The 27,863-nt window shown below is 41.7% G+C and overlaps 2 protein-coding genes across 4 annotated transcripts in view; both read right to left on the reverse strand.

Moving 5' to 3' along the window:
• LOC118494928 (E3 ubiquitin-protein ligase TRIM39-like) overlaps positions 1 to 27,863 on the reverse strand; it is a 214,681-nt gene that overhangs the window by 57,199 nt on the left and 129,619 nt on the right. The window lies entirely within an intron of this gene.
• Positions 10,258 to 27,863, reverse strand: part of LOC116050951 (E3 ubiquitin-protein ligase TRIM21-like) — a 40,423-nt gene continuing 22,817 nt past the window's right edge. Inside the window, exons 2-3 of one of the 3 annotated variants that reach the window (XM_036000569.1) lie at positions 11,617 to 11,954; positions 10,258 to 11,358 (exon numbers count right to left, since the gene is read on the reverse strand). In XM_036000569.1, coding sequence (XP_035856462.1) covers positions 10,303 to 11,358; positions 11,617 to 11,952 — 1,392 coding nt within the window. In that variant the 5' untranslated portion in view covers positions 11,953 to 11,954 and the 3' untranslated portion in view covers positions 10,258 to 10,302. Of the gene's footprint in view, positions 11,955 to 25,655; positions 27,104 to 27,863 lie in introns of those variants that run through there. The other 2 variants (XM_036000568.1, XM_031301174.2) reach the window with 2 other exon arrangements.

A 27,863-nucleotide genomic window follows, 5' to 3' on the forward strand; every position in this document is an offset into this window, starting at 1 on the left:
ATCACATTTTTTTTTGTTGGATATTGGATGTGAAAAGAAGGAAATGTTCTTCCATAACATTGCACTTTAGATGTGTGTGAATTTCCCACACCAGGAGTCATTTATATAGTTGTATTTCATAGCGATCGATTATCTATTTAAAAAACGTTCTATGCTCTGTGCAAAATGTAACATTTTCTATTAAAGAAAAGATAGAAGATAAATATTTGTGTGTGCTGTAAAGTGGTTAGAAAAAAATTAACCTGTAATTGGCTAATGTTCAATGTTCTCATTAGGGGCTGAGCCCCCCTAAAGGTCTGATCCTAGAATCGCCCCTGCTGCTACTTCATACTTGTTGTAATGTTGTAATGTTTACTGCACTACATTTATCTGACAGCCTTTGCTGTATTGCTTACAATTAAACAATTAAAACTATTGAGGAAATATTTTCCTTTGACATTGGTGCAGTATTAAACAAGATCGCTGCAGTCGGCAACGGTGAAACAAGCTACAATGTAAGTTAATAAGACAATTGTCCAGCTTGTATTTACGTTCATAAAAGTGCTCGTTTTGCCGCTGACAGACTCAAATTAATATTTTAAGTGTCCGACAACATTATGGAAAGGATTTCTAAGGAGGTCGACCTTTCTGTTAAAGTAGGGTGACCAGACGTCCCCGGTTTCCGGGGACAGTCCCCGGTTTCGGTGACTTGTCCCCGGCTGGAGCTGTCACTGTGACTGACAGACCCGAAATTGGAATGAAAGAAAGAAAACATTGACCAAACATATAGTCATGCACCCTACACGCGCAGGCTCAAGACAGCCAGAGCGAGCACTGCTCAGAGATGTTTTAGAATGCCCATATTTTACGATGCTAAAATTGCTGTTTATTTACATGGAGTCTGGTGGGTTTAGCGAATGCAATTTCGCAGACTTTTTATGTTTAAAAAAAGGTTCTTACTCTTTAACAGAAAGGTCCACCTCCTTAAAAATTGCAAAATGGCGCTGTGTCGTGCGGTAGCCTGTTGCAGCAGCTCCTGATGTTTGTGTGTATTTTGTGTGTTTTAAGTTATTTTTTTGGTCTTTTTTTATAGTCACTAAGAACATCTGTGTAGAGATGGCTTCTGACAACTTCGGAATTTTTCTCTTGGTTCTGTTCTTACTTTTGACGACTTTTGTAACTGCGTGTTACGCTCAAGGCAGCGGGACTATTGTTTACACACGCAATCAGCTGATAGCGCTGTGTCGACCTGTTCTTCTGCCGGGGGACAAGCCTGAAATACCGAAGGAACTACAGAGGAGACGCCGGGGTTGCAGAGGTGGATTAAAACGCAAAGCAAAAAAAGGAAACATAAGCCTGCCGTCCCAGTGATCATTATGGGGAATGTACGGTCTCTGGGAAATAAGACGGACGAACTGGCGGCGCTCATTAAAACCCAGAGGGAGTTCCGCGAGTGCAGCATACTGTGTTTTTACCGAGACATGGCTGCATTCGCACATCCCGGACCATGGCGTGGCGGTACCCGGCTTTCTGACGGTTCTGGCGGACAGGGACGTTACAGAAAGCGGTAAGAAGAAAGGAGGGGGGGTTGCACTGTATGTGAGTGAAAAGTGGTGCAATCCCGAACATGTGAATGTGAAGGAACGTTTCTGTAGCCCGGACATTGAACTGCTGGCTGTGGGGTTTCGCCCGTATTATCTCCCGAGGGAGTTTACGTCCGCTATAGTTATCGTTGTGTACATTCCACCATCTGCTGATGCGGAGGCAGCTGCTGACGTCATTCACACCACTGTCTCACAACTTCAGACGCAGCAGCCCAATGCCTTCATGGTTATCACTGGGGACTTTAATCATGTTTCACTGGACAAATCCCTCCCTGACTTTCAACAATATGTTAACTGCCCCACAACAGACAATAAAACTCTGGACCTCCTGTATGCTAATGCAAAGGATGCATACAGTGCCACTGCCCTTCCCCCCCTTGGCAAATTGCTGTCTCCTGAGTATGTTCCTCTTGTCCAGCGGCAGCCTGTCCACACAAGGACTGTGAGTAGGTGGACTCCGGAGGCTGAAGAGGCACTGCAGGGCTGTTTTGAGTCTACAGACTGGGACGTGCTTTGTGAACCACATGGGGAGGACATCAATAATATGACAGACTGCATCACAGAATACATGAAATTCTGTGAGAACATCACCATGCCCTCCCGGACTGTACGCTGCCTTCCCACTCACAAGCCGTGGATCACCAGTGACCTGAAAGTTCTTCTGAATGAGAAGAAGAAAGCTTTCAGGTCATGGGACAGACAGGAGCTGAGGGAAGTACAGCACAAACTACGGGGTAAACTGAGGGAATATAAAAACTCCTACAGGAGGAAGCTGGAGGCCAGTCTACAGGAGAACAATATGAGGGAGGTGTGGACAGGGATGAAAGAGATCACCGGGTGTGGGGGTAGAAGAAGACCAACACCAGGCAGCCATGAGAGAGCAAACGAGCTAAACTGTTACTTTAACAGGTTTAGCTCACAGCCATCCCCTGCCTCCTCTACCACTCCACCAACCCCCCACAACCCCTCTCTGCCTCCTCCCCCCCTCTCTTGCTCCCACACCTCCCTCCTCATGACCCTGTGGTCTGCCCACTCCCCCCACAACTACAGCACATCTCATCTCCCCCCACAGACACTTCAAGCACCCCCCCCCCCCCCGCTTTTCATTCACACCTGGCCAGGTGAGGAGACAGCTGGAGAGGCTTCACCAGCGCAAGGCTGCCGGCCCGGATGGCATCAGCCCCAGGGTCCTGAAGACCTGCGCCAGTCAGCTGTCTGCTGTTCTCCAGCATCTCTTCAACCTGAGCCTGAGCATGCAGAGGGTGCCGCTGCTGTGGAAGACGTCCTGCCTTGTCCCGGTCCCCAAGAAGTCGACTCCATCTGGCCTCAAGGACTACCGCCCAGTGGCTCTCACATCCCATGTGATGAAGGTGCTGGAGAGGCTGGTCTTGGCCCACCTGAGGCCGCAGGTGAGATCTTCTCTGGACCCTCTACAGTTTGCCTACCAGCCTCGTCTGGGAGTGGATGACGCTGTCATCCATCTTCTGCAGCGAGCTCATTTGCACCTGGATGGCGGTGGCAGCACTGTGAGAATCACATTTTTTGATTTCTCCAGTGCATTCAACACCATCCGGCCACTGCTACTAGGTGAGAAGCTGCAGATGATGGGTGTCGGTTCGTCCACAGTCTCCTGGATCACTGACTACCTGACAGACAGACCACAGTTTGTCCGCCTGGACCGTGTTCTGTCTGATGTGGTGGTGAGTGGTACAGGGTCTCCACAGGGGACTGTGCTGTCTCCTTTTCTGTTCACCTTATACACCACAGACTTCCAGTACAACTCAGAGTCATGTCACCTACAGAAGTTCTCTGATGACTCTGCAGTTGTTGGGTGTATAAGGGATGGACAGGAGGGAGAGTCCAGAGCGCTTGTGGACAACTTTGTGGAGTGGACTGGTAAGAATCACCTGCTGCTGAATGTGGATAAGACCAGAGAGATGGTGATTGACTTCAGGAGGAAGGGAACGGCTCCGCAGCCCCTTTGCATTCTGGGTGGAGATGTGGACATGGTTGAGGAGTACAGATACCTGGGTGTCAACATCGACAACAGGCTGAACTGGAAAATCAACAGCACTGCTGTTTACAAGAAGGGGATGAGCAGACTCTATTTCCTGAGGAAGCTGAGATCCTTCAACGTGTGCAGCAAGATGCTGGAGATGTTCTACCAGTCTGTTGTTACCAGCTGAATGCTGGAGATGTTCTACCAGTCTGTTGTGGCCAGCGCTCTGTTCTCCTCCGCCATCTGCTGGGGCAGCAGCATCGGAGCCAGCGACACAAACACACTGAACAAACTGATCAGGAAGGCTGGCTCCGTTATTGGCTGCAAACAGGAGACATTTGAAGCTGTGGTGGAGAGGAGGTCACTGAACAAACTGTTATCTATCACGGATAACCCCGACCACCCTCTCCACCCCCCCACACTGGTCCAACAGAGGAGCACCTTCTCTAAGAGGCTCCAACAGCTTCGATGTCGCACGGACCGCTACAGGAAATCATTCCTACCACAGGCAATAAAACATTTCAACACTTCATCTCTGAGTGTGAGATAAGACTCATATACATCACAACCGCACTGAATGCACCTTGCACAACCTTGCACAATAGGTTTATCTACATCCTATCATAACTAGTCAAACAGTTGTACATTTCTACTCCCCAACTTGCACATTAAGTTTATCTATATCTAGTCTATCTATATCTATTGAAACAGTTGTACATTTTATTTCCAAATTGTATATATTTCAAAAATATTGCTTGTGTAGTATTCTATTATTATTTCATGTATATTGTTTTTTCTATTATTTAATGTTTACTCTGTGTTTGTCTGATATTTTTGCTGTTGCAACACCGTTATTTCCCATTTTTTTTGGGATCAATAAAAAATCTATCTATCTATCTATCTATCTATCTATCTATCTATCTATCAAATCCTTTCCATAATGTTGTCAGACACATAGTTTTAATTGTATCTGATACTCAATGAGCTGTTGCAGAAACAAGCCCAGCGTGAAGAAATAAAGCAAAATCTGTCAGATAAATGTAGTGCAGTAAACATTACAACATTTCCCTCTGAGGTGTAGTGGAGTACAAGTATTAAGTAGCAGCAGGGGCGATTCTAGGATCAGACCTTTAGGGGGGCTCAGCCCCTAATGAGAATGTGACACGGATATGGCGCATGCAAAAGTGTTAACCCCCTTGCTGTGACAAATGATTTGCATGAAAATTAACATACATGAGATGTTATAATATTTGCATTCTGCCCAAATCTCTGCACACCCATTACTCTGTGAAATATCTCACAAACTCTTCACTCAACACATGCATCGGTACAACATGCGGTCCCTGAGTAATCCGGTTTTGAAATTGCAACAAAATTTCTACATGGTCTACAACTTTATAATGTATTCTCATGTAAACTATTTATGTCAGCACAGACATTTTTTGTAAATTGCTTAGCCAGTGTATCCCACCATAATGGTTATTATATTGCCAGATTCCAGACAATCCCACTTACTGATTGATATATATATATATGTATATATTTATATATATTTATATATATATACTTACAAATGTGAATATATATTTCTACTGGTATGCTTCCTAGTGACATTAATGCAAAAATATGAAGAAAAAACTATTCCACCTGTGTGTGCATGGTTAAAATTCTGAAGTGCAAAATAGTTCAGGCTACAGCACAAATATTCCCATCCATAGATAAGAATAATCAAGTCTAACCTCTGAATTTCTTTTCAAAATGCACCAGATTGATGCATTTAAACGTTAAAATAGACAACATTTTCTTACAGGGGAGCATGCCTATGGACCCCCCTAGGGAGGCTTGTTGGGGCACAAGCAGCTCTAGGTCTAGTGACGTCCCTGGGGCAGTGTGCCCGTTTTAAGTTTACAATGATAAAAACATTACCTGTTTTTGAGGTATTTATGCTTCTGAGCTGAAAATGTCCCTGGATTTTGTCTCAGAAATCTGGTCACCTAATGTTAAAGAGTAAGATCCTTTATTTAAACATAAAAAATCCGCGAAATTGCGTTCGCTAAACCCACCAGACTCTTAGCATCGTAAAATATGGGCACATGCACATGTAGGGTGTGTGTTTGGTCAATGTTTTCTTTCTTTTATTCCAATTTTGGTTCTGTTAGTCACAGTGAAAACCGGGGAAATTTCCGAAACCGGGGACGTCTGGTCACCCTAATGTAATAGCCAGTGTTAGCAGCAGGGTTACCCCGGAGTGTACCCCTATGGTTGATTTATGCCTTAAAATAATGGCCAGGATTTCCGGGAAGTAGCATACGTACAGGCTAACTATAGCCAGTTAGCTTTGTGTGTAACGTAACAAAAACCCACCCATCTCGTAGGAGCAAAGCTTAATATTTCATTCAATAAAATGATGGTACAAAAGGGGCACTAACGCCTCAGGTCTTATGTTGACAACGTGGACGCAAATATAGGAAACTCCGAAGGCAGTCGTAATATTTACCTAGCAGGCTAGGCTAACGCTGTTGCGCTAACGTTAGCAAAACATCGGCGTAGCTTTAGCTAGCAGTCTAAACTTGTCTCGAGTCCGGACCTTTAACTGTCTACGGTCCGGACTCGAGTACTACAGCCCTGACAGGTAGATATTAGGGGTGGGGGGGAAAAATCAATACAGCATAGTATCGCGATATTTTCTGTGGCAATACTGTATCGATACACAGACGCCAAGTATCGATCTATTATTATATGTGTGTCTGTCTGCTTGACAATCCCATTTTGCAGCAATAAAATTGAAGTGAGATGAACAAACAGAGAAATATATCTTTTTAGATAAAACAGATGTTGACAAAGTTTCCTTCTGGGGACATCATTTGAAATTGGGAAAAATGTAAAGTTGGAAAAAAGGTAATGAATTGCAATATATCGCAGAATATTGCAATATGTTTAAAATCGCAATAATATCGCACTGTGATGATATCGTATCGTGAGGCCCCTGCTGATTCCCACCCCTAGTAGATATCACTGAGCTGAACAACTGAACAAGCTGCGACTTCTCTGACTGATCCAATGGGAGCCTGACTCTTACATATGACCCCAATCTGCCCTTCTTCTGGCTTGAAGCCATAACCTCCGCCGGTTTTTGGCAAAAGCATGCTTCTCCCTAGGTATGTTAAACATCAGGCACCCATCACTGGCTCTGTTTGTACAATTAACCACGCAACAACTCCTCCTTCTTGGCATTTTGACTTACGCTATGCTGCTGCTACTACTACTAGCTACACGAAAACACGTCTTCTTTCTGCCCCCCAGTTGCGTGTGCAAGCAGTGATGACGTTGCCGAGAGATCCGTGTATAGACGGCCTTTTGTACAAATGCACTCGGGCGCCACATGATTAACATCCTGCAACATCAGCATCACACGTGCACATGGAACGCACATGTAGGTGAATTAACCTGCAACATGTCAGCTGTTAATGCACGAAGCTGTGTGACGAAGATAACAAGTTTGCACTATGCTATATTTATATAGTTTATTTTACTATATATTTTATAGCGACCAATTATCTGTTCAAAATTTTTTCTATGTTCTATGCAAAATGTTCTATTAAAGAAAAGATGGAAAATAAATATTTGTGTGTGCTGTAAAGTGGTTAGAAAAAAATGAAAATCGGAATCGGCAGGTCAAACTCAATGAAAAATCGGAATCGGCCTAGAAAGTTGTAATCGGTGCATCTCTATTTGTAACGAAATCCAAGACTTTGTATACCAAATTCAAGGCTTTTAAGGCAGAAGTCCAGTTCTGATGTATTTTTTTGCAATAATGGCTGATCTCCTGTTGCATTACTATACTTGAAGCTAGATTTTTTGTTTTGCGGATCATAGCGTTTGTGTTTTAACGACATGACATCACGACTTTGCGCAAACATTCATGGCGTAAACATTCACGGAGGCCAAACGGCGTTGATAAACACGCTAAAAAGTGAGTATGCGTCTTGATAACACGCCAATAACGGCATTCGAATTGGCGTGTCATACATACACCACTTCATGAGATCAGTCTGGTTTTCATGTTGTTTAAATGTAGGCTATTATATGGCTATTTGAGGGATGCACTGATCTAACTTTTTCATTCCCGATACCGAGCTCAAGTATTGCATACTTGAGCTTTTGGGTATGGTAAGTACCGAGCAGATGCCAGTGTTTAATAAATGTATTGATATAATGCTAACCGGTTGAACAGCCATTTGTTAATATGTTATTATATAATTAAAAGTAGCCTACATTAGCAGCCTGGGCTGACGTCACCTCGGTGCTAAATCAGTATTGTGAAATAGTGTTACTAGTTTTACTCCATCTTAATAACAACACTGTTTTCTGAAATAAACAGCTTTGGAGTAGCTTAGCTCTTTTATCAAGTACAGTCTGAAATCAAACTAGTAAGATCACTGACGTCACCACCACCCAATGACGTGGATGTTGTGTTCATGGCTGGGCAAAAACTATCTAAACTACTTCAACCATGTTGCTGTAGCTTAGCTTGCTCCATTTATTTGTGGGCTAATGTTAGCTTCATTTAATGTAGAATAACAAGTAGGTTAGCTCACTAAACTTTCCAAGTAGCTTGCCTAAAATATGGGAACGTGATGAATATATTCTATAGGACATGAGAGGAAGAGTGTGACTTGGTGCCTGAGTAGAGCTGAAGTTTAGTGTCCATCCTGTTGTTGAAAGTGTAAATATGATCAGCTGGAACGTTACTTACCACCGGGGTTTTGGAGGAGACTCTGAGCGGTCTGCACTGCGGTGTGTTCAGGTACACAACCAGACGCTGGACAGCTGCACGTCCTCTTTAAACGTTAAAGTTGTGTTCCTGTTGGGAATCCAAAGCGAGCTAAACTCTGTCGGACGAATTCTATCTCCACAACAACAACAACAACAACAACAACAACAACAACAACAACAACAACAACAACAACCCACCTAGCACGAGAACACAAGACGTGTGCTCCACGTGTATTTACGTTTCCTAAGACGGCGACGGCATGTCCCGCCCTATTCTGATTTACTCCGCTCTGACTGGCTAACCACTGCATTCTTTCCGCAACCCTAACCAATCATACTTCTCATGCCTTAACGTAACCAATCAGACCAACGAAGGCAACGTGTACTAGCCAATAAGAGGCAGAGTAGGGCGGGACATAACGTCCCACATTATAAGTTATTCTCACTTCATAATTGCTCCTAAATATTATTCTATAAATCTGTCAAATGCATGCAGACTGACTGAGAGACTGAGACAAAATCTCTTCTTTTAATTCATTTATTAAAGTAATAACCAGGGAATCATCTCATTTATAGACAATAATACAGAAAATACTAAACACATACACACAACACACCCAAGCCGTATTACTCCAACACCGGAAATATGTTTATATACTTTTATGCAGCAAAAACATCTTTGTACATCAAATTCTGACCCAAAATGAAAGACAGTATTTATTTGAAGGCCATGACAGGAACAGCAGACACTAGAATACAACAGGGAACAAGTTGTAGATGATGGCTCTGTTTGATTTAGCCTGGGTTAGACAAGTGGGATAAACTTTAGTTGAGTTGGTTCAGCTTCTTGGACACGATTACAGGACAGGATGATGAAAGGCTCGGTTGGTAGGATGAATTTAAGGTTGTTCAAATCATTTCTGATTGGATATTTGGGTTGTATATTAAAACACTGGGACAGCTGTTTGTGAATGTTTTATATATATATATATATATATATATATATATATATATATATATATATATATATATATATATATATATACACATGATGAATATGATTCAATAGTTTGAGTTATGGAGGAGCAGATCAGAGTAAACTTCTTCCTACTCCTTTTCAGTTATGTGATATTTATTCACATTTATGAGACGTTGTTATATGTTCATTTTAATGTTATTCTTGTTTTGTCAGAGGCTACATCCTGGTCTTTAACCCTCCTGTTGTCCTCGGGTCAAATGTGATCTATATCAGAAATCTGGGTTTCTTTCAACCAAATTTCCCAAAAATAACTGAATGAAGTAAGAGATTATACAGCCATCTTCTCAGGTGCTGCAAGCATATCACTCCGCCCAAGTAGCAGAAGTAGCACTGCTTCGCCTTTCTGAGAATATAGTTCCCAGTTTATACGGTTAGAAGATGGCTGTGTCTCATGTGACCTTGTTATTTGTACACGCTGTGACTATATAAATCACAACATGTAAATAGGAACATGTTGGCGTTATTTTGTAACTTATTCGGAGCAGTAGGCTAGTTGGAACCGGTTACCTCCAGGATCTGTGCTAGGCTAAGCTACCGGTAGGGCCGTCAGACAGAGATACAACACGCACGGAGATAAGAAGGGTATGTATGGACTTGTCTAACTCTGGGGGTTAGGATGAATGAGCTAAAGTCCCAATAAGTCAGCGTGTTCCTTTAAACCCACAGACATTTATTATAACTTCCAGAAGAAATCAGTTTCTAAAGACACCAAATATGTCAAGATGAAGTTTGATTTCATTTGCAAAGAACTGCTGCACATTTAACCATATGATAATAAATGGAATAAAGTGTAAATTAGTCACCACAGGAAACAGATTCTGTAGAAAATAAGATGAAAAATATAGGAATATGTACATTTGTTCCCTTGATTGAAAATAAATCAATACCTGAAATAAGATCAGTGATTAGTTTACTCTGACAGGAGAGATGATCAGAGGGGCAGAGTTTTTACCACCATAATTATTACCAGTATGGAAGAATGGGAAGAGTTTCTCAGTGAAGGAGCAGCCAGTAAAGGAGTAGATAAAAGCTGCAGCATCTACATCATAAAAGGAGACCAGACCCTCCTCATAATCCACAAACACCCCCACCTTCTGAGGAGGAGACTTCAGAGAGAGAAGGACTGAAGGGTCAGCAGCAGCTTCATACTTGTTTCCATCTCTCAACGCTATAGTCCAGAAACCATTCTGAGGGCTCAGGGTGATGCTTCCCTTCCTCTTGATTGACTCTCTGACCACTCCTAAAGTCCATTCAGTCTTTCCTTTAACTTGAACCTCAAAGTAAAATCTGTCTGAAGAGAAACTCTGTTTTCCTAAAACACAAACACGATAAGAAAATCTCTCTGGGTTGTCTGGGAGATTCTTCCTCACATCACCAAGATTCACTTGTTTCCCATCATCAGACAGGATGAGTTTAGGATGTGCTGTATCAGGATCAAGAGTCACATCCACTGCATACTGCTGGACCCTCTTCAGCTCGGCTTCAAGCAGCTTCTTCATCTCTTTACTGAGTGTCTCCTCCAGCTGAACCACAGCTTTCACCACAGTCCCCTCATATGATGATGGACGGACGCTGACCTCTGTCCAGTCCTTGGTGGGTGGAGGTTGTTGGATGTTTAGGGACTGGACACTCTGGAGAAGATGGAGGTGGTCTTCAGAGCATGAGAGCTGCTCCACCTCAGTGCTTCTCTTCATCAGCTCAGAGATTTCCTGTTCCAGCTCTTTGATGAAAGCTTTGGCTTGTTTTTCTGTTGTTTTCTGCTTCTCTTTGATCGTGCTGATGAGCTCATTCAGGCCTCTCTCAACAGACTCCTTCAGAGAAGTGAAGACCTGAACACCTTCTGCTATCTCTCTGTCTGCATCTTCCTCACTGAGGTCGACTGAGTGTTTGATCTCCTGAATCTTCAGTCGTCTCTTCTGGATCATCTGCTGAATTTCTGCCCCTGTCTTCCCCAGCTCTGCCTTCTTTCCTTCATATCCTTCTTTCAGAGGAACAACATCATGCATCTTGTGATCAAATACAGTGCAGAGCATGCAGACACATGTCTGGTCGGTCTTACAGAACAGCTCCAGAGGTTTATTGTGCTTCGTACACATCCTGCCTTCCAGGTTCTCCACAGGGTCGATCAGCTGATGTCTTTTCAGACGTGAAGCTGTCAGATGAGGCTCCAGGTGAATCTCACAGTAGGAGACCAGACACACCAGGCAGGACTTCAGGGCCTTCAGTTTGGTTCCAGTGCAGATGTCACAGGGAACTTCTCCTGGTTTGGACACTTTTTGCTCTGAGCTGCTGCTGCTTCTGGCTTTCTGTTGAGCTGACTGTCTGAACTGAGCGACCATCTCAGAGATGAAAGTGTTGACGTGCAGCTCAGGTCTTGTGTTGAAAACCTTTTTACACATCGGACACAGTTCCTGGTCACTAGTATTCCAGTGTTCAGTGATGCAGTCTTTGCAGAAGTTGTGTCCACATGGTGTGCTGACAGGATCAGTAAACACATCCAGACAGATGGCGCACAGAAACTGATCTTCAGATTGCAGAATGCTCACAGCAGCCATATCTACACATAGTGTGAATGAAAAGAAAAGAGAACATTCAAAATACAGTTTATTTAATGTTGCGAGCATTCATGAACGAGCCCTCCCACATTCGGGTCGGGGATACTGATGGAACGCTGGTCAATGTGGCTCTTGCATTTTCCGGGATCATGAGACACTGTGGGCATGAGTTAGACGTTATTTCCTGTGCTGCAAGTGTCGCTAAAAATGAAATTTTGTACATTTTGTACCACTTCCTGTGTCCACTATGTGGTGCTAGAGAACACACTAATGTAACGTCATGTTGCTGTATATCAAGTGTAGACCACACCATGTTTATTTCATGTAAATTAGATGATCTGTATCACATACAACTAGCTTTCTGTTGTCAGTAGGTAGCGCTATAAATTTGACTTAATATAGGCGTATAGATGTCTTCAGCAATTTGGGGCAGATTGGACAGCGTAAAGTCAAGTTAACAGTTTCCTGTGTTATGGTGAAATATGCAAATTGCCCGACATGGCACTTCCTTCCACGGTAACACAGAAGCTTCCCAATTTGGCACCGTGAAGGTCTTGAGATTCTGCTGAACCAATTTCAGATGGACATGTTTAATCTCCAAAGAGGACTTTCTAACAGTTCCATACCTGTAAATGGCCTAAAATGGCATGTTGTAACATGACTTATATGACATTATCGTTCGAGGTATTGCAACTTTTGGTGTTTATGGGTCAAAATTAAAAAATTTAAACTTATTTTTCTTTGGGTGCTATTCCCGAAGTTTTTGTCACTTTTTTTTTTTTTTTTTTTTTTTTTTAGCGACTGTTTGTTTTTTATTAAAAGAGTTACCAGAGGAGTTTTGGGATCTTTAATCCAAATTGACTTGACCCTCCCTTCCCCAGCAACACATTTTTCTATGACCTTCCAAAAAGATTGGGAAAAAAGGCATGACCCTCCCCAACAATTTATTAATGCCTTCTGTTCTAGTTTGCGCTTGGCAAAGATGTACAGATAACCACTGTTTTTTTTACAACCATGACATATATGACTTAACCTCTGCTTTCTCATCTTACACATCACACTCCACTATTATGGTGGCCATTTCAGTTGATTTACTCACTAACATTGTTGTGGACACACAATAAGCATGGAAACTACATGCACACTTCCTGCATTACTGCATTACTTCAAATACTAAGTTACTCCTCTAGTAAACTAGTATTCACTGAAATAAAACAATAAAACATTGAGACCATTTAACAACGCACACTGGGTAATAAACCATATTGACAGCTGGCCCGCCCAATCAGAAATTCAAAGTTAAAGCAACACTATAGAACTTTTCCTGCTTTGGTCCCCCTACAGGTTGTCTCATTGGAACTACAACTGGAAACTGTATACATGGTTCATCTGCTATTGCATCACTAAATTCACTTCTGAGACTTTTTTATGCGAGAAATCAACTATTTAGAGCCCCAAAATGGGCTGTTTTACAAAAATTGATTGAAAATTTAAATACTTATTTTTGTAACAATTCAAACAATCTGTTGGCTGCTGTCCTCCTCTCCTACTTAAATGCCTAACGAAATCTATCGCTTTCTCTCCCTGAGCCTGTCTTTCACTGGTTGAAGCCTGAAAATATTGTAAACAAATTAATAACATAACTAATTCCACTGGTCGGACTGTTCAGCTCTGTTTCAGACTGATCCCTCCAGTTCAGGCTGGTCCTCATCCTCAACACGTGCCTTTTTCAGTCGCCGAAAATACTTTTCAATACTCATCTGGATTGAAGCAGCAAACATTCAGTGTAAGAGTAAAAAATGACATAACGTTTATTTGATTCACAGCTGCTACATATAGTGTTTTGACCTCAACAACCCAACTGCATTTTACCGCAAGCTTGCGACTAGTTAACTTTCTAAAGCAGGAGCAATCGCTTGTTTGCTAAGGGTTGGGTCGGGACTCCAACATTAAATGTAAATGTAAATGTAAATGGACTGTTCTTTTATAGCGCTTTTCTAGTCTTAACAACTACTCAAAGCGCTTTAAAGCAGCCATATTATGCTCATTTTCAGGTTCATAATTGTATTTTAAGGTTGTACCAGAATAGGTTTACATGGTTTAATTTTCAAAAAACACCATATTTTTGTTGTGCTGCACCGCTCTCTCTCACTGCTGCAGATCCTCTTTTCACCTGGTCTCTGTTTTAGCTACAGAGTGAGACCTCTTTTCTTCTTCTTCTTCTTCTTCTGTACTATCTTTGATTGCACTGCACATGCCCAGTAGCTCAGATGTAGATCATGTCAGCTAGCTAGCTCCATAGACAGTAAAAGAAAGGCTGTTTCTACAACTTCGGTCAGTTACAAGGCAGGATTAGCTGGGAGACTTCTAAATGAGGGCGCACATGTAAGTAGTTCTTTTGTAGATTATGGTGAACTTGTGTGTGTTGTAGCAGTGCTTTGCTACTGAGAACGAGGTAGCATGCTAGCGTTAGCATGCTAGCGTTAGCATTAGCGTTAGCATGCTAACGCTACGAGCTAATGGTTGCGGTTTGCCTGCTCGTTTCGGCTTGTGACGTCACAAGCCGTGTCGATTTTGACCAGCTCACCCAGAGACTGAAGACAGGACACATTCAGAAACCGTATCTCACTCTAAACAGCATGGATGGATTTTTTTCAAAGTTTGTATGTGTGTGGAAGCACCAGAGACACAACAGAACACCCCAAATCCCAGAAAAAGTGATTTTTTCATAATATGGGCACTTTAACTTAGTACAGGAACCATTCACCATTCACACACATTCATATGCTGTGGCCGAGGCTGCCGTACAAGGTGCATCGGGGGCAACTTGGGGTTCAGTGTCTTGCCCAAGGACTGTTGATAGGGGTAAATGTTCTGTTCTAGTCCTACTAGATCTCAGTGCAGCGTTCAATACTGTTGATCATGGCACTCTAATAGATAGACTGAAAACAATTGTGGGCATTACTGTATCAGCTCTGGACTGGTTTTCTTCCTATCTTTCAGACAGGAGTTTTTCTGTGTCTATGGGAACATACATGTCAGACTCTGCTCCTCTGTCTTGTGGTGTGCCCCAAGGTTCTGTGCTTGGCCCCTTGCTATTCAGTCTGTATATGCTTCCTCTTGGTAAGATTATTGGTAGTTTTGAAGATATATCCTACCATTGTTATGCTGATGATATCCAATTATATTTATCTTTTAGCCCTGATAGGCTAGACAAACTGTCCCTGTTGCACAATTGTTTAGCCTCCATTAACAAATGGATGGCTGACAATTTCTTGCAATTAAACTCTGACAAAACTGAGGTGATGATCTTTGCCCCAGACAACATTACCCCTAGGATTAGGCAGGCCATTGGGGCTCTATCGTTCTCTGACTGTAATGCTGTGCGAAATAGGGTTAGGGACTATATTACTCCTGTGCTTAAGGCTCTTCATTGGCTACCGATTGGTTTTAGAGTGCATTTTAAAATTTTAACCATTACCTATAGATCCTTACATGGCCAAGCTCCCTCGTACATCTAGGAACTACTGCACGCACACACTCCTGGTCGCTCTCTGAGGTCTTCAAGCCAAAATCTTTTAACTGTTCCCAGAACACGTTTTAAAACAAGAGGTGATCGTGCATTTTCTGTGGTGGCCCCAGGGCTCTGGAACTCTCTCCCTTTAGCCTTGAGAGCTTTGGATTGTGTGGAAACCTTCAGAAAACACCTGAAGACTCATCTTTTTAGACAAGCATTTAATTAGCCATATAGCTTTGTATGTGTTGTTGTTTTGTTTTTTGTTTCACTGTAAAGCACTTTGTGACCCCTCTTGTCTGTGAAAGGTGCTATATAAATAAAGTTTACTTACTTACTTTTTGGGGACCTTATCATACTCAAAAACTAACCAAACTTTGCACACGCATCAGGCCTGGTAAAAAATTTTATATTTACCCCAACGCGCGCAGAGGAGCGAGGGCCCGTCCAACGCTGCTTGCAGCTTTAATCACATTTGTAGTCAAAGTGTACTTTAGATATTCAAAATGAACTTTATGATAACTGAAATTAAAATGATGACCCTATTCTCTGGGTTTAGACTTTCATTCAAATTCTTTTTCAACATTTTAACTTTATTCTCAAAATCCAAAAATAACTAATTCTATCTCTGATTTATTCTTTTAATGCCTGGCACTAATACTGAAAGTTCAACTTTATTCTCAACAATAAATATCATCCTTGACCGAAACAAAAATTGTGTGTAAACCAGCTTTTCTGTTGTGGTTGTTTTTTACATTGGCTGTCATGAGACCAATGTGTTATGTGGTGACTTCCTCCGTGACCTGGGCAGTCTTATCATACAACTGTTACTGTTAGAGACACAGAGTTGAAGTACTTGTCCACCTGGAAAGATTATGAGGTTATATTGGCCACTGACCTGAATGAGACCTGGGTACCACTAACTCAACTTACAGAGCATGAGCTTGAAATTCCACTAGAGTAATGTTACAACAAATAGAGACTACACTGAAATGAATATTAATGTTTTTTTTAATCTATAAAATAGTTTTTTATCTGTTTACAATCTTAAATGATGCATCGTTCATGGCGTCATTTACAGCTGGAGAATGTGTTGCTCCTGAGTGCACAAGTTGTATCAGCAGGTCACAAATAACAATCTGTTCCCTTACAAGTATTGTGTTTCTCATGTCCACCCACTCTTTCTTCCTGAAAATACAAATTAAAAAGGGAGACTGACCTTCTGGTCCTGAGCTGTTATCTGGCAGACTCTGGACCAGATCATTCCTGTTGATCTTCTCTAAAACCTTCTTGGTCACCTTCAGAGCTCCTTGAAGTTGATAGGTTTTCACCATCACATCCACCGTGTCCTGCCTTTCTACGTTCTCCAACTTGGACTCTTTGATTCTTTGGTAGCCTTCCAGGATGTCTTGCTGCTGCAGACACCATTTGAATTTCTTAAATTCCTCTTCTTTTAAATCCTCCAAAGTGTTGAAAAGGTCCACTGCCGTCATTGTGGCTTCCTGCTTAAATCAGAAAATTTTGCCAAACTGAAAGAAAACTGAAACAAATGTATCAGAGCAGAAGTTGTCATTGGCCAACACAGGAGCTGTGTTGATGTGATGTATGTGTAGTTTAGTCAGTTAGAGCTCCTGCTGCTGCTCTGTGGGCTGGACCTAATGTCATTTTGAAGTGGCTCGTTGACATGAGACCAGGGCTCGAGCTTAAGGACCTCCCGGCCAATAAAAAAAAGGGTCGGGGACGATGAAAATTGATTTTGGGACGAATTTGGGCGGTTGAAAGAATAGAGAGTAGCATAGGCACGGGATGGTGGCGAAGCTTTAAAACTGCGATGACAATAAAATGATAGCTTATAAATATCTCTGGTTGTTGTTTATGTTCCACGACATTTTGTATGTAATGTTTGGGGTGTGTGATGAAGAGAGGGATAATTTTAGTAATTTTGAAATTATTTAATTTATCTTCAGTGTGTATTGGTGTGTATCAGATTTGTCTTGATGTGATTGTGATTCAGCCTACGCATAGCATGCACGCACACTCACAGCCACACATAACGACAAATGAGTTTCTACTATATCTATCAGCTCTTCACCGCCTGAAAACCTGGCTAAGTAGCACTATCACTCAGAGTAGACTTTCACACATGGCACTGCTTCACGTCCACAAAGACATTTTGGATGATCTGGATATTCAGGGTCTCATGGCAGAGTTTATCAGCTGAACTCCAGAGCACAAATCTACGTTTGGTGTACCGAAATCATCGTAAGGTAGAGGCACAGTGTCTTACATCTCTGCGTCTTTTTCCTGCCACCAAGCAGCCCAAGTCTTACTAGATTAGGTTTAAATTTGATTTGAGAACTAAGCTTGTCTAATGAAAAGACATTGAACAGACAGAGTCATTAGCTGGAGAGGCCTGAGGGCACAATGGCAGGAGCATCTGATCTTGACTGAGACAGCCCTCCGTTTGCCAGCTGTCATTTTAACAGATTCTTGACTGAAGTTATTTATGTGACAGTCCTGCCAAACCAAAACACCACAAACTGTCCCAGCCTGTCACACCTCAGCTCCACCCAACCCACCTCCAGTAACTGACGGAGACAAACTGCAGGTTTCAACTTGTCCCTTCAGAAACCTCTGGATGTGTTTTTACTCAGTCTGTACTTCAGGATTAAAAGACTTTGCTGATAATAATAATAATAATAATAATAATAATAATAATAATAATGTTGAGGACGTGTGTCCACAAATCAAAACCAAGACAGATTTACATTTTTGATGGGATGAAGTTTGTGACACACACCTGCCAATCAAAAACAACTGTCTGGCTTCACAAACGGTTCTGAGTAGTTTTGTAGAGTCAGAGAACAAATAACTGATCCAAGTTTCAGAGAATAAAGTATTCAGGCTGATGGAGACGTTCTGACACTCTAACATATCTCAGCAGTGAAGTCAGCGGAGATTAAAATCTAACTTGTTTCCTGGTGATGATTAAATCTGACTCAACTGAACATAAGAAGGCTCATTTTGGCCAAAACGTCATACTTCATAGAATAATTACTGAGTGACTTCAGATATACAAACGGTAAATAAAAGTGCTGAAAGAATGTATCACTGCTCTCATCTTAAAGTATATTATGTAGCCCCAAAATATCACAAATGATAGTTGAGTTTCTTCATCAAAGGTGTGTAATGTTACCTGTCAGGCTGCTCCGCTGTTAAAGTCCCATTCAGATGAGGTCAAAGAGACGTGGTACCTTCATCAGCAGACACTGACAGATGCTGCTGCTGTCTGTGTTCATCAGACTCATCCTAACACCTTTATATCTAGAACTGTCACATGTCGTGTGAGCAGGACCCAGTCACACCTGTAGGACTGCCAGTCAGCGCTCTGATTGGACAGTTTTCAGGTTAATTATGTAATGTGGGAGGAACAGTCTGAACTCATAACAACATGTACACACCTCGAGTTTAATTCCAAGGAAACTGAAGTAGGAATGTTGTCTGTCCAGCGTTGGCTCGTCTCTTACTGCAGCTCTGTTGTTAGGTTTTGTTTCCTCATATGTTTTTATTACTTTAGTAATGTACAGATTTATCCCTGGCTTAACATAAGGTGAAGTTGGTACTGTACCTAACTTCTATGTGAGGTTATTTTGAGGGTACTGGTCATTAGAAAAGGACTGTTGGTAAGCTAATGTTAGCTTTGTGTTAGCAAGCTAAGGCACTTGAAAACATGATACTGTATAGCTTTTTAATGTATCCAGATTTATTACAGAAACATAGTTAGCCTAAAACAACAACTCAGCCTTCGTCTTCATGCAGCAGGTCTCTATGTACGGTAAACCAGCAGGTTTGAAGGGCGACCTGTGAGCAGGCCACCTACCAACTTCCCACGGACATGTGCCCGGAACACGAATATTAGCCACCATAAGCTACTGGTCATACCAGACCAAGAAAGGTTGCATCAGTAACATAGTATTCCAGTTATAATCAACAATAGACCATACAAAGTGGTGAATCCCCTAATAATAAGACCCCCTGGTAAAAGTAATAAGAAGCTAACTGCAAATATAGTCAAAAAATCATTTTTAATCAATGATTTTATTATTGCTCATAATCCCATAACCACAGTGTCTGTCCCCCGACTCAGATCAGTTAAATCAAAAGGTAACCAAAAGAGGCGCTATACTTAACAACCTAATTGGAATTAAAACTACCACTGCAATGATAGAACAGGATAGGAAAATTAAATGTGGACTATTAAATATCAGATCTCTGTCTTCTAAAGCAGTACTAGTAAACGATTTGATATCAGATAATCAAATTGATCTATTCTGTCTTACTGAAACATGGCTGGGCCATGAAGAATATGTTAGTCTAAATAAAGCCACTCTTCCCAGTCATAATAATACCCAAATTCCTAGAGGCTCAGGCCGAGGAGGGGGAGTTGCAGCCATATTTGATTCAAGCCTGTAGATTAATCATAAACCTAAAGTAAATTATAACTCGTTTGAAAGCCTCGTTCTTAATCTTCAACATCCAACATGGAAAACAGTACAGCCAATCATATTTGTTGTTGTTTACTGAGCTCCAGGTCCGTATTCTGAATTTTTATCATATGTAGTCCTTAAAGGACAATTCTGGTGCAAAACGAACCTAGGGGTTATTAACTGTTGTGTACCTACTCTGTCGCTCTCTGGGACATGTTTTCATGCTAATCGAATGAGATTGGATCTTTAACAAGGCTACCGCGGACCGTTGGTTAGCTTACAATGCTAGTATGTAGGGCATGGGGACACTCAAATTAAATCGCTATTTAATACCACTAAAAAGGCTCGAAACATCACCACACTTTGTTAGCATAAATAGGGTCCCTAAATGTGAACCGAAGCATTGACAACGTTGTAAGTGTACAGATAGTTTATTAAAAAGAGTCTTGACTAGTCAAAGGCCGTGCAATGTGGAATTCCCATACTGTCTATGGAGATTCCACGTTGCACGGCGTTCGACTAGTCATGACTGGTTTCCAAGATGGCTCCCGCAAGTAAACATGAACGCTACTGTCTTTATAATCTATCTTTTTAATTTTTAATTTTAATTTCATAAATTTAATTTCCTTGGCGACCTGGCCAAGGAAAGCATAGGCGTGCAAGACAACATACAGTTTCACATTCAGTACAATGCAAGAATACATAATACGATATACATGTATTCATACAGTGCAGATTAAGTAGGATACATTGACATTTTACACATCAAGGTCTGCTTGCAGGTTTTGGGGAGTAATAATAATAATAATAATAATAATAATAATGAATTGAATTTATATAGAGCTTTTCACGAACTCAAAGTCGCTTTACAGGGTATAGATAATAAAGACAAACAAAACAAAACAAAACAAGATTCAGGCACAGATGAAAAGGGGAGGGGCGTGGGGCTAGGGATAGGCAGAGGTGAAGAGATGGGTCTTGAGGCGAGACTGGAAGATGGAGAGGGACTCAGAGGTGCGGCTCTCTTGGGGGAGGGAGTTCCAGAGCCTGGGAGCTGCTCTGGAGAAGGCTCTGTCCCCAAAACTGCGGAGTTTTGATTTTTTGATGCAAAGGAGACCGGCTGAGGTGGATCTGAGGGACCGTGAGGGTTGGTACGGGGAGAGGAGGTCAGTGAGGTATGAGGGGGCCAGATGGTGGAGGGCTTTGTAGGTGAGGACCACGATTTTGTAGGTGATCCGGTGGGAGATAGGAAGCCAGTGGAGTTGTTTTAGGACTGGAGTGATGTGGTGCCAGGATTTGGAGCGGGTGATGAGTCGGGCAGCTGAGTTCTGGACCAGTTGGAGTCGGTTGATGTTGGTAGAGCTGATGCCGATTAGAAGTGAGTTGCAGTAGTCCAGCCGGGAAGAGATGAAGGCGTGAATGAGTCTTTCAGAGAGGGAGGGGGAGGGGTCAGGAGGGATGGGGAGAAGAGGGGTCATGGTAGGTGCTGGAGTAGATCCTGGGAGGTCATATACAGGGGATAGAGATTTGTAAATGATGTTGATTTTGTCAGCGAAGAAGTGGAGGAATGAGTTGCAGAGATCCGGGGTAGAGGTAGGGAGGGTGTTGGTCCGAGGCTTGATGAGGTTGTTCATTGTGGAGAAGAGGGTTCTGGGGTTTTGACAGGGGTTGGTGAGGATGGTGGAGAGGTAGGCAGATTTAGCAGCAATGAGGGCGTCTTTGTAGGCAGTGAGGTGGAGTTTGTAGGCTTCATGGTGGACTGTGAGGGATGATTTTATTGTCAGACGTTCAAGTTGGCGGCCAGTTTGTTTCATTTTCCGGAGTGCAGGTGTGTACCAGGGTGAAGAGGTGTTAAAAGTGACGTTTTTTTGTTTTGATGGGGGCCAGGGTGTTGAGGGAGGTAGACAAGGTGGAGTTGAGGTGGTTTGTGAGATCATCAGGTGAGGTGAGGGTTGAGTCCAGGTGGAGTACTCCTGCATATGTGGACACAGTTGTAAAACCTTTTATGGTTTTAGAGGGAGCTATGTGAAGTCTTGAATTAAATTGCCTCATGTGACTTGAGTCAGTGTCATTGGGGGGCTGATGACTACAAGTTTGAAAATAAAAATAATGTGGGAGTGTTGAGTTAGAGAGCTGGAACAGCAGCAACCGGCAGGCAGGCAGAGAGCTCATAGCTGCACTGCTGCCAGGCTTAAACAATCTGGAAACACTCAGGAGCTCCAGGTTAAACTAATGAGCACCTGCAGAGTTGGAAAGACAGATGAATCACAGCAAACAAGACTCAGCAGAAGTCTCTCATCAATTAGGCTACGTTCAGACTGCAGGCCAAAGTATATCTGCAATTTATCATTTCAAACTGGTAAATTCCCAAGTAAAATGAAAATTGCAAAGGTCATACCGCTGTACTGTAATGTTTTCTTTTGATTTATTTCGATATGTCTGAAATAAATTTCATCGTTCATTCATTAATTCATTCATTCATTTAAAGTGACCCAAATCCGTTTTTGTTGCTCATATCTGATTTTGTCACGACTGACACGTCTAAGTCACATGGCATCCGATCTTTTCCAGTTCTGATTTGGGCCACTTTCATATGTGGTCCAAATCCGTTACAGGTCAGATTTTTAAAAAAGCGACCTCAGTCGTAATGTGAACAGTCAGTCAAGAAAATCGGAATTGAGCATTAAGGCCTGTAGTCTGAACGTAGCCTTATACATCACAGCTACAGTTCACTGACCCGCCCTGCTGGGTGTGTGTGTTAGTGTGTGTGTGTCTGTCTGTCTGTCTGTTTGTGTGTATGTGTGCGTGTCTGTGTGTGTTTGTGTGTGTCTGTGTGTCCTGCAGCATTCCTCCTGGTGTCTCCTGATGTTAGAGCTGAACAATAGAAATGTCTCTATCTTTTTGTATCAGCTCGTATTTTCATTCCGATCACTCCTCCATCGCGTAGCTTCACTGGAAGATTAATATCTGTCCTGTGTAACGTGTGTGTGTGTGTGTGTGTGTGTGTGTGTGTGCGTGTGTGTGTGTGTGTAGCAGCATGCCCTGTATTAACTGCCGGTTATACTCCATTTAACCTGGTTTCATGTTCTTGTTGTTCTCCAGTTGGAGTTTGATCAACCATCACATACACGGCAAGTTCTCATTCTCAGCCTGTTCTCATCAAGCATTCATTCCTATAGCTCTGAAAAGTAAGCAAGTAAAGCAAATCTTAACTCTCGTTGACTTAAGTGCCTGCTTTTAATGTCTTAATCGTTTGCATGTTTTCATACATAAGGAGCTTATCACACAACCTTATCACAGCTGAATATTCCATCACTGTTAGAGCCTACATTTGGGTGGTCATTTACATTTAAAAAGGTTGTAATTCTAGTTCAAGTGAATTGTAGCACACCACAGCCAACTCTAATCAAATAAAACTATATTTATAATAATGTAATTTCCCACAAAATAGTGGCTAGCAAAAATGCTGCGTCACTAAGTAAATAATAGCCAGAGTGAGGAATGTCAAGCCCTGAATGTAGGCCTATGTAATGAAATGCATACAAAAACACATTTCTGACTACCTTACCAATGTACTACAGGTGTGACCTCCAAAGAGTTTAAACTGCAGAAACATTGAAGCCCAAAAACAAGAAGGAACTAAAAAGGTTAATTAAATCGTGACAACATGTACAAACCTCGACTTTCATTCCAAGGAAACTGACATTGGACTGTTGTCTGTCCAGAGTTGACTCACCTCTTACTGCAGCTCTGTTCTTTAGGTTTTCTTTTGTGGTGTCTTAAATAGTAATGCTGTGATGCTGTATGAAGAGGAATCCGCCGACACTGTTCTTGATTATAAAAAGGTTTATTACAAGCAAAGATTCAGCATCGATTTTACAAACTCCTGCAGAGAGCTTGGAGAACGACCAATCCAAATTCTTCCAAAAATCGTTCCGGCTTTTCTTTGTGTGCGCAACATATATATCCTATGCATTGTATCATCATAGGACGTAATTTTGTAAGTATACCATTGGATGGGTAACTGACCAATCGATGCCTGTTATCTGGCACAACTCCAAAAAAGGTATCTTCTGTCTTGGGGGGACCCCTACTCATGTTAACAATTTCCAGATGTTCTCAGTGAATGTAGAGTAAAGTTCATAGGACTCCCTTATAACAAACCTTTAAGCAAAGTTTATAGAAAGTTATAGAATGGTCATATACTACACTTTCCTCATATTTAGATATGATTTTAGTAACACACTCAGGTGTGGAGCGGGGGGGGGGTGGCTTCTAGGGCTCCAGCAGGGACGTGCACAGACATTTTGGGTGGCAGGAGCTCAAAGAAAAAGGCCTAATAATAGTAGTAATAGAAATTTAAACAAAATGTTAAATAGGCCTATATTAACACATTTCTGACTACCTTACCAATTTATTTTATTTCCCTTACACAATTGTTTAATAGATTTAATAAATACTCAACAAGTAATCAGTTCACACAGAGACTTTTTAGCATTCACCAGGTTAATCACCATCACCAAGGAGAAGGACTTAGTTTCACTAAGAATTGGTTTATTTTGAAAATGGCAATAAATCATGATCATTCTTTTGGTGCTATTGGAATAAATAACACTTCAAAAAATCTTTCAGAAAAATCTCAACAAACATCTTCCCACTAAACTGAAAAAGGCTGTTGCTGCAATTTAGTTTGTTTTGGTGGTCAGCGTGGCAGCAGTACAGTAACTTTGTCTCATCATTCCTCTGTGTTGTGATCCATCTAGTGGTCGTTCTGTGTCACAACACATAGATGAACAGGAAAAAATGTCTTAGGTGCTATGGCAGGCCGTTTTAACATTTAATCAAACCAGACTCTATCTGTAATTAGATTTTAGATATTTATAATAGCATTTCTCTTACTCAAAATTATATTCTAACTAGTCAGAATGGTAATTAAATATATCCACAATAAAATTTTTACTTGTAGCAATTGTTTTCAAAATATCTACAACTTTGATTGTACTAGTAAAAACTACATTTAAATCCTTAAATAGTATAAGTGGCCGTTTTAACATTTAGTAACTACATTGGATATTTATTGCAGATATCTGTTTCTAGATATCTGCAATAGATTTTATCAGAATATGTCCACATCCTGTTGTGTAGACCAGTTTTTATTAAAGAACAGCACTGCTAACAAAGCTCTGCTTACTGTACATTTCCTCCAGCTGCTTCACATTAAAAGCCTTCCACAGGTTATCTGGGGGAAAGCTTTTATTGTGAAACAGCCAGAGGAATTAGAGGAAGCAGTGTGTAGGACGCAATCAGGAAAACAGTACCTAGCCTAAATAAGGAATAAACTTTAGATATCTGCAATAGTTTTTTTTTTTTTTTTTAAGATTCGTTTTTGGACATTTTAGGGCTTTATTTATAGGGCAGCTTAAAACATGAAAGGGGAGAGAGAGGGGGGAATGACATGCAGCAAAGGGCCGCAGGTCGGAGTCGATCATGACACACGTTATGTGGATGATATCTATTTAAACCTCTGTTAAACCCACAGACATTTATTATAACTTCCAGAAGAAATCAGTTTCTAAAGACACCAAATATGTCAAGATAAATAATTGCTGCACATTTAACCATATGACAATTAATGGAATAAAGTGTAAATCAATCACAACAGGAAACTGAATATGTAGAAAATAAGATGTAGAATATATTAATATGTATATGTGTTCCCTGGATTGAAAATAAATCAATAACTGAAATGAGATCAGTGATTAGTTTACTCTGACAGGAGAGATGATCAGAGGGGCAGAGTTTTTACCATCATTATTATTACAGGGACTGAAGAATGGGAAGAGTTTCTCAGTGAAGGAGCAGCCAGTAAAGGAGTAGATAAAAGCTGCAGCATCTACGTCATAAAAGGAGACCAGACCCTCCTCATAATCCACAAACACCCCCACCTTCTGAGGAGGAGACTTCAGAGAGAGAAGGACTGGAGGGTCAGCTAGAGCTTTGTACTCATTTCTATTTCTCAACCATATAGTCCAGTAACCATTCTGAGGGCCCAGGTTGATGCTTCCCTTCCTGTTGATCGACTCTCTGACCACTCCTAAATCCCATTTAGTCTTTCCTTTAACTTGAGCCTCAAAGTAAAATCTGCCTGAAGAGAAACTCTGTTTTCCTAAAACACTAGCAGAGTTAGAAAATCTCTCTGGGTTGTCTGGGAGATTCTTCCTGAGTAGTTTAGATAGTCGATCACCAAGATTCACTTGTTTCCCATCATCAGACAGGATGAGATCAGGATGTGCTGTATCAGGATCAAGAGTCACATCCACTGCATACTGCTGGACCCTCTTCAGCTCGGCTTCAAGCAACTTCTTCATCTTTTTACTGAGTGTCTCCTCCAGCTGAGCCACAGCTTTCACCACAGTCCCCTCATATGATGATGGACGGACGCTGACCTCTGTCCAGTCCTTGGTGGGTGGAGGATGTTGGATGTTTAGGGACTGGACACTCTGGAGAAGATGGAGGTGGTCTTCAGAGCGTAACACCTGCTCCACCTCAGTGCTCCTCTTCATCAGCTCAGAGATTTCCTGTTCCAGCTCTTTGATGAAAGCTTCGGCCTGTTTTTCTGTTGTTTTCTGCTTCTCTTTGATCGTGTTGATGAGCTCATTCAGGCCTCTCTCAACAGACTCCTTCAGAGAAGTGAAGACCTGAACACCTTCTGCTATCTCTCTGTCTGCATCTTCCTCACTGAGGTCGACTGAGTGTTGGATCGCCTGAATCTTTAGTTGTCTCTTCTGGATCATCTGCTGAATTTTGGCCTCAGTCTTCCCCTTCATTCCTTCATATTCTCTTTTCAGTTTGGTTCCAGTGCAAATGTCACTGGGAACTTCTCCTGGTTTGGACACTTTCTGTTGAGCTGACTGTCTGAACTGAGCAACCATCTCAGAGATGAAAGTGTTGACCCTCAAATCAGGTCTGGTGGTAAAACCCTCCTTACAGATGGGACAAAAGCATGTGTTACTAATATTCCAGTGTTCAGTGATGCAGTTCTTGCAGAAGTTGTGACCACATGGTGTGCTGACAGGATCAGTGAACACATCCAGACAGATGGAGCACAGAAACTGATCTTCAGATTGCAGATAGTTAGCAGCAGCCATATCTACACATAGTGTGAATAAAGAAGAAAAACATATTCAAATTCTGTGAACAGACTGATGTTAGCCTACAGCCTACGATTACTTTAGCAGTACACATTTGTGTAGCACAATGTAGCACATTTAAGTAATGTTAGTTCACTTTGTCCCGTGTTTTGACACGGATGTTTCTCCATGTTCAACTTTTGGTAAGGGACACTTTTCAGTGTTGAACAACTCTCAGCTGATCTCTGATCTCATGTTAGTTTTCTTAAACTGTTAAATGCAGAAATTCAGATGTCTGTGTGTGAAAATCTGCAGTTTGTGTTGAGAAGAGCTCAGCTCTGTGCTAACAGTTAGCCACCATGACCTGCAGAGAGGGGAAGTAACGAAGTACAAATACTTAGTTACTGTACTCAAGTAGATTTTTCAGATATTTTTGCTTTACTTTACTATATTTTTTTGTGGCGACTTTTTACTTTTACTCCTTACATTTTAACATGAATATCGGTACTTTCTACTCCTTACATTTTACAAAATTGGCTCGTTACTTTAGTTTTGTACAAGAGGTCGTCATGTCGGAGAATAGCACAGACACGCGCCTCACCGCGAGTGGGCGCGTGCGACACACGGAGCAAAAAGAAAAAGAGACTAGCTGTCCGGAGGATAATCAGTTGAGATCGTGTGTGTGCGTCCTTAAGAACTGTAAGTCGTATAACTTATGTTGTCAGTTCATTTAAGCCTGTTGTTGTGTTGGTCTATAGTTCTTGCAAATTTAAAGTAAGT

Source organism: Sander lucioperca, chromosome 4 (assembly GCF_008315115.2).
Source record: "Sander lucioperca isolate FBNREF2018 chromosome 4, SLUC_FBN_1.2, whole genome shotgun sequence".
Lineage (NCBI taxonomy): Eukaryota > Metazoa > Chordata > Actinopteri > Perciformes > Percidae > Sander > Sander lucioperca.